Source organism: Triticum dicoccoides, chromosome 7A (genome assembly GCF_002162155.2).
Source record: "Triticum dicoccoides isolate Atlit2015 ecotype Zavitan chromosome 7A, WEW_v2.0, whole genome shotgun sequence".
Classification (NCBI taxonomy): Eukaryota; Viridiplantae; Streptophyta; class Magnoliopsida; order Poales; family Poaceae; genus Triticum; species Triticum dicoccoides.
The window spans coordinates 571,956,907-571,964,647 of record NC_041392.1 but is presented as its reverse complement, the minus strand read 5'-3'; the positions used below and the strand labels follow the sequence as shown (position 1 = coordinate 571,964,647).

The 7,741-nt window shown below is 45.3% G+C and overlaps 1 protein-coding gene across 1 annotated transcript; it reads right to left on the bottom strand.

Annotated features, from left to right (window-relative positions):
* Nucleotides 1-209: 209 nt before the first annotated feature.
* LOC119334552 lies at nt 210-4,682 on the bottom strand. The gene is made up of 3 exons (XM_037607099.1): nt 4,523-4,682; nt 3,508-4,368; nt 210-796 (listed from the first exon to the last, which is right to left on the bottom strand). Exons 2-3 carry the CDS (start codon nt 4,359-4,361, stop codon nt 625-627), a joined length of 1,026 nt encoding a protein of 341 aa, XP_037462996.1. The 5' UTR covers nt 4,362-4,368; nt 4,523-4,682; the 3' UTR covers nt 210-624.
* Between the last annotated feature and the right edge of the window lie 3,059 nt (nt 4,683-7,741).

Below are 7,741 nucleotides of genomic sequence, written 5' to 3'. Positions count from 1 at the left end.
ACCGACAGAACTCAAAGGCCGCGAAATGCCGCATGAAGATCCAAGCCAAGCAATCAACCACCCACATTGACGACATTGCAGCTCCGATTCTAAGGGCGAGTTAAGAAGCATGCAAGGAGACCATCTGCTTAACTATGATCCAAGTAGTGGACCCACAGCTATGCAAAGCAGGGCTTAAAGAGAGTTGATGCGAATATAACCAGTCTATCTATAAGGAAAATATTTCAGCTATTTTTTCACGGGAACATTTCAGTTATTTTTAACAGCACCACAGTTAAAACAGCGGCTGAACTATATGGTTCAGGCATAAGGATGAATGGAACTGCAGTTATACATCTCTATGATTCACGAAAACCAGGCAAATGCGCCCAGCCTTTACACACACAATCAAGATACAACAAATGTCTGTCATGGCTGCAATTTCGACACACCACATCTAAGGTAACAACAATTCACGATTGGGTTTGCACCACGAATCACGGACCCAGGAACATGGCATCATCGTCGGTTATTCGGGACCCCCAGGGATATAACTTCTTTTTCTTTTCACTGCCGCGGCAATGTAACTGTAAGTGACATCAGTTGGACAAGAGCAGGTTTCTTATCTGGTGTATCTGTCTTCCGCTAGTTTGGACGGTTCAGAGCCATGAACTTGCACTGCTCACTCATCGCCTGGAGCTGTGCATCCTTCTTGTCGACCATGGCACGTAGCCTCACATTTTCCTCCATCACCTTCTGGACTTCGGCTTCTTTCTGTGCTTTCTCGGTCTCGAGCTGGTTGGTCCTTGCGACTAGCCTGTTCACAAGCATACGAGGCTCAGTACAGTATTGGTTATAGATAACCGACTCAATGCTTACTTAACAGTACATGCTAGAGTGGCCTGATTTTTAAGCCTACATTACTTGCTGTACAAGGAAAGGAACTGTCAGCAATGCGAGTGCATTATCTCTGTTATATCTACAAATTTGATCATTCCTACGCACCAGTCAGGGACTTATTTTCTGTGGAAGGGAGGCGGGGAAGGATAAGATCCTTTTTTTTAGAACAGATTTTTCCTTTTCTGAAGCAAAGGGGGCAGGAGAACTGCCTATTCAGTAAACAGAGAGTGGTTAATATTTACAGAGCGGACCTGTATTGAAGGGAACGAAGCCTAGAACCTAACAAGCAAAAGCAACTACTCGCCCTCAATTGCACTGCTTGTCTGCATAGCAAAAGATCTAAGGTTGGTCTCTTGTCAAGCTAAATGACCAACCTGTTCACCAGGAGACCTCAGTGTAAAATTCCATGACTAGGATATGCTGACTAGTATCAACCAGAGAGCAGAAGAAGAAAGTAGGAAGAAGGCAATGGACAATGCATACGATTTAGCCAATGTCATGCAAGCGGTAGAAAGATCAATGATCCAAAATGTCAATTCTTAATCGAAACATCTAGAAGGTCAGAAAAGAGCAAGAACTGCAATTTTGGACCAAATGCGGACCGGCAGAAAACCAGATTTTCAGGCTTACCCAAGTCTATCTGCATCTTCTTGACCACTAAATATCAATAAACATTTGGGACACGATTGAGGCACAGAACTGCTGCATTCAGGAGAGCAGTATACGGAACCAACTTAACAAATTAGATGGCAACTCTCTATCAGATGTCAAGGTGTGATAGAAGAGTAGTAACTGTGTCAACCAATGGTTGCATGATGTATAGTTAACATAATTGTAAGAAGATATCAGCAGACTTCTCAGTCTCACCAAATCCCCTCATATACGATGAAGTGGGTGATCAAACTGATGACAATATGTGATACACAGAGAAGTCTAGGCATAGCATTTTAAGTGCTAATTTATAACAAAACAGATATGTTGTGTGGCCTGAGGTTCAAAGAAAAGGTAGGACCCATTTAGTTGCAAAGATGGAATTGCTAATGCCTTGTTTTAATAAAAATGGGGCAGAGGGGAACCCCTTTTGATAAAAAAAATGGAATTGCTAACAGAAGATCAAACATATAGTACTAAAACAGCATTAGCATACCTGCACAAAGACTAATTTTGTTTTGCATCTCGAAGATACGCGTCTTTTTGGCTTATAAACTAGTTCAATGCATAGCTGATTGAATATATTGTTAAGATATGCCAATGAGTCCATAATGCTGACCATGTTACAAGTTCAATGCATAGCTGATTGAATATTTTGTTAAGATGTGCCAATGAGTTTATAATGCTGACCATGTTACAAACTAGTTCAATGCATAGCTGATTGAATATATTGTTAAGATGGTAATCATGGTAACTACAAGTCTACCATGGCTTCACATTCAATAATGCATAAAACAGGGCCGGAGCCAGCGCCCGGGCTCGCTGGCCACAGGACAGCGTACATACGTGATAAACAATGGGGCAAATTCTACTGCGTGACATGGTTTACACGGGCAGCAGTCAATGTACATATGTGATAAACAATGGGCTCCTACCAAGCATCGACTAATATTTGACTAATTGGTTAATTAACTAGGCCTACCAAGCGCAGTCCCCTGACCAAGCGTAATGTTGCAGTCATGAGCTGCTAACTTCCCTTCTTCCAAAACAACTACTCGACAGGAACACGAGCAGTCACAGCCCTGTTCGCCATGACGGCACTTGCATGCTCTGTGATTTTCTACAGCACACTAGTGGTATGTTCTATCTGACTATCTCTATTCATGCAAGCTCTCTAATTTGAATATGTTCACAAATCACAGCACTTAATTTATGTGAATTAGAATCCCTTTTTTTAATCTTGTAGTGTCTTCTAGGATGTTTGGATAGCTATACTTTTACTGGCAACATGGCAAGTTTGGTTCTATGGATGCGCGGTTCTATGACTTATGTTGTCAAGTCTCAACTTTATTTTGGTCTACAAAACTGGATATTGATATATCATATATTAGTTCACTTTAAAACTAAAATTGCATGACTACTATGTTTGGGGCTATGTTATATGTTGTGTATCCGAACACTCGATTTTAATTTCCAGATTAGACACTTAGGCTCAAGCTTGCCCAGGCTTCACAAAAGTTCTGGCTCCGCCACTGGCAACAAAGTAAAATTATGCAACGGTAAATGCCTATCAAAGAAATCATTGCATACTCCATTGGAAGGAGGGAGATGAAAGTAATGGGAGGTACTGGGTTCGAGTCCAACCACCACACTTTTGTTTAAAGATCTTATGGGTTTCAACCCTAGCCTACCCCAACTTGTTTGGGACTGAAAGCGTTTGTTGTTGTTGTTGTTGGTGGTGGTGGTAGAAGCATATCAAAACACGGTCATGCCAGAATTTATGAAATAATTGGTTCATGCTGCTGCTTTGTTCAAAATCAGGAGGTTGAAATTAACTATTTCTACTCTTCCTTCCTCCGCCATTTTTTTTAAGTTTTCTGTACCAAGCTATACAAGTTTTGCCAGGGAAATTAACACATGGTTATACATTTAGACAGAATATAATTACTAGAAACAACACGAGACTTGCGGAAGTACCTGTCAAAAAGCTTTTCCATTGTCTCGAATTGCTTCTCCGATGAAAGAAGAGTTTCTCTGACACTAACAAGTGTGCTGACATAAGTCCTGAGCGACTCAAAGTCGTTCTTCACACGACTAAGCTCCTGCTCATTTTCAGCGGCGCGCTGCCTCTGCCGTGTAGTCTCCAGCACCATATCTTCAACCCGCTGCCTCATCTCGTTCAGCATACCATTCGTACCCACCGCAAACTTCTCCATCTCCTCGACTTTGACCGACATGGACTCGACCTGAATGGTCTTCCTCCTGATCTCTTCCAACCCAATCCTCACCTTTTCTTTCTCATTCGCAGTTTCGGACTCGGCCACAATCACTCTCTTGACAAGAGACTCCATGACATCGGTCACCACGCGGATGGACTTGAGAATATCATCGACATCTCCATCCCCCTCAACGGCATCGCCATTTTTCTGAACGCCGCTACCCTCTGCCGCCGTCCTGTCATCCGAACCTCCCCCACAGGAAGCGGAGTCAGTGGCCTTGGACCAATCGGCCAGGGGCACCCCATGCCTGTCGACGAACCCCACGCCGTCCTGGTTCCTGATCCCGCAGGACGTGTGCGCGAGGTGCGGTATCGCCATGATCCTGGCCTTGGATTTGAGGTAGGCCAGCAGGGTGGCGATGGTCTTGACCCTGCGGCACAGGTGCTCGAGCTCCCGGCCGGAATCGTCCTCGGAGCGCCGCATCCCGACCTTGACCTCCACGAGCCGGTCGCGCAGCGCCTCGACCTGGGACTGCTGCTGCCTCAGCTCCTCCCTCCATTCGCACTCCCCGACCGGCGGCAGGCCGCTCCGGCTAGGGCCGTCCTCCTCCATGGGACCTCTGAAATTCGGGGGAGCAGATTGCGCTCGTCACTCGGAGAAAACATTCTGATTTCGGGCGCAGATGGATCTGCCGCCGAATTTGACCGCGCGAAATAGCAATCGCGCGGATTCGCGCGGGGCGTAGCTGGGGGGATCGGGAGTGGGGGGCGTACCTTGCGAACGCCGGCGAGGAGGAGGAGGAGCGGGCCGGCGGCGAACCGGATGGCCTCCGTCGGGGTGGAGGGGACGGGTTTGCTTTCTCTTCTCTACTTCCCTCGCCTTTCCCCTTTTCCTTCCCTTCCCGGACCAATCGATTGATTGGTTTTGGTTTTCGCTTTGAGCGAAATTTCCATTTTTATTTTGATTAGAGAAATCCTGCTGCTCCTGATTCATGATACTTGTGGGCCATGTCTACGGGCCCGGTTGGTGCACCACCGTGTGACTTTAAGTGATGGATTAATTGTGGGCCTAATCACCAGACTTTCGTACTTGCGTGACCATCACTCGGGCATATACCTGGCCAAACCTCGGGCCGGGCCGGGCATCGGGCCGGGCCTAGCCAAGCCCGAGACAAAAAACCTAGACCCGGGCCCGGCCCAGGCCGGTGGTCTAACTTCATTCATATTTGATTCCGCAACTGAGACCTTTTCCACATATGTGCCAGGAGGGCAAGCGGTCAAAGCAGAAAGGGTTCTCGCTTCTCCGTCTGGAAGGACACCAAATGGACCAAATCCTATCGATCTTTCCTTACGACTCGACTTAAAAAAAAGGCCGTAGAACTGGATGATCGGGCCGAGGGCTGCCCCCTCTTTCCCTCGCTCTCCTTTCCTCACTAGTGCAGAACCGGGCAATAGCACCGGTTCGTAAGGCCTTTTAGTGCCGGTTTGATAACCGGCGCTAAAATGTAGGCACTAAAGCCCCCCCTTTAGTACCGGTTCAGCACGAACCGGTGCTAAATGACAACCACGTGGCACGAGCCAGCTTCGGGGGCAGGGAGCCCTTTAGTACCGGTTGGTGTCACCAACCGGTATTAAAATGTTGGGGGGGGGTTGGGTTTATGATTTCTTTTTCATTTAATTTTGTGTTTTCCATTTAATTATTTTTCGTTTGCTGGTATTTTATGATACTACATATTGTACACGTTATGCATATATATAAATAGAATTTCTAGTAGAACCGATCATGATATATATATATATAATCGAATGTCTCACAACCACCATTAATTAATTCACACATATATACACACATGTATATATATATATATACAATTTCTCTTAATTGGTGCCTCCGGAGCCAGTGGCATTAGCCTAGCTAATTGGTGCCTTCGGAGCACGATAACAATTGAAAGTGGTTCATGAGGGCGGTAGCGGGTAATAGTATTCTTCTTTGGGATCTATGACCTGGTCGAGCAAAAATCCCGCTATTTCCTCTTGAATTGCTTCTATGCGGTCATGTGCTAGGAGCTTGTCCCGGACCTCTTTGAATTGTTAAGAATGAGATCAATATGCATGTGTATTAGTTGTGTGACTAGATATCGATAATGGTGTAAAAATTGTGAATAGTGTTCTGACAATCGATATCGTACCCACTCCTGTCTTTGAGATTTGCTCATTTCGGACGCCATCATGTGAATGTTCTCGCAAACGTAGTATGCACATAGATCATTCCCCGGCGCCTGCTTCAGGGCCTTTACGAGAATGGAATTTGATCAGATAATAATTAATCAAGCATGATAATTAAAGAGATGGCAGCTAGCTAGTACTACTTAATTACTTACCTTGGGTCGATACCATTTCAGACTTTGTTTCCATGGGCCTGGAGTGACCCTGATGAACTTTGCCCAAGCCCTGCCCGCCGACAAAGAAAATGAATAAATGGGTTATTAAATAGTTGTTATCAGGAAATGACAAACTAATTAAATAGGCCGAGATATAGTTAATAATGATTGAAATTACCTGTTGACTATCCCCTTCACGATGGTGTAGTCACTTGCTTTCTTAAGTAGCGAGTCTAGTACTTCAACTGTTCCTTCATCAACTTTAATGATTAACAAGATCCAGTGAAATCTACATGCACACATGTTTGCATGTCTTAATTAAGCGGGCATATGCAAGCAAAAACATGTAGCTATAACTAGTAAGGAAAAACAGAATTTGTAGTACAAGACAGTGTGACTCACTGGAAGTTGTAAGGAAGTAGTATATCTTCATTGTATTTGAGTTTCTTGAAGAACTGCAGCATGCTTTCCTCTACACATTTTTCGTGATATGGATCTATTTTTCATGTGTATTCGTTAATGGTATTTGGGTCAACGAACCCAATGCTATAGCGTCCACCTTTTTTCATTTCATAAATCTTCATCCTGCATAATACCACAGAAAAGAATATAGTGAGGATAATTACAGGTAATGATTGATCAAAATGATCACTACAGCTAGCTTGAGACTTAAATTACAGAAAGAAATCACTTACAGACAATAGCAACTGACGATAGATTTATCGAGTGCGTCTTTATTGTATAGCTGAAATAGTTTTGAATACTCAACGGTCACAACTTTCTTATGATAGTAATGCTCCTCGTTGACATTCACCATGAGGGACTCTCGATTGGAAATCTTGGTAATGTCCATGTACCATTGATGCAATTCATACATTCTCGTTGGGAGCTTATTGACCTCCTCTGGCTCGACCAAAGGTTGGCCCCGGGCATATTTCCGTTTTATTTCCTCCTCTCTAGTCGGAGACATGGGCTCGATATCAAGGAGTTGTCCAACAGTGATCCCGATCGATTCAGCCTGCGCAATATGCTCCTCGGTTATTACCACATCGCCCATCCCAGGAACATTAACGGTTTGCCCACAATAATATTGGGCGCGCCTACTCTCATGTGTTGTTGGCACAACAAGTGGGGGGATTGATTGCGCCGCCTATTCTCCCAGATGGGGAACGGTTTTACTGCTCCTTTTGCCAGCTGATTTGCTCGAGCTCGAGCTCGCCTCTTTCTGTAAACGTGCTCGATTTAACTTCCTGAGGTGGCGCTCATAGTCTGTGTCAACAGGCTTGGGAGCTGGTGGTCTAGCCATACGAATGAAGTGGCCAATCTTTTCCACAGGCACTTTCTCCCTTGGCGGCGGTGGTGGTTTCGGTGCAAAATGGGCTTCCACCTCGGCCTTTGATATGGCTACGTTTTCCTCCTCGGACTTGTCGTAAGGCCTCTGCTGAAGAGGCACGAGGCTTGGACCATATTGAAATCGCTTGCCTCCGCCTGTACCTGCAGTACTACCTCGACTTGTACCGCTACGCACCATAGCTGAGGCGGCTCTCTTCCGTGATTACTGAGGCGGTGAAGACGGCTGACGTGGCTGAGTTGGAGGAGGAGGAGTGGCCTG

Excerpts from the sequence above, each read along its gene's own strand:
- LOC119334552 (XM_037607099.1), bottom strand. The coding sequence starts at position 4,361 with ATGGAGGAGGACGGCCCTAGCCGGAGCGGCCTGCCGCCGGTCGGGGAG. Across the intron at positions 797-3,507 it reads ATGGAAAAGCTTTTTGACAG|GCTAGTCGCAAGGACCAACC; the intron begins GTACTTCCGCAA and ends GCTTGTGAACAG.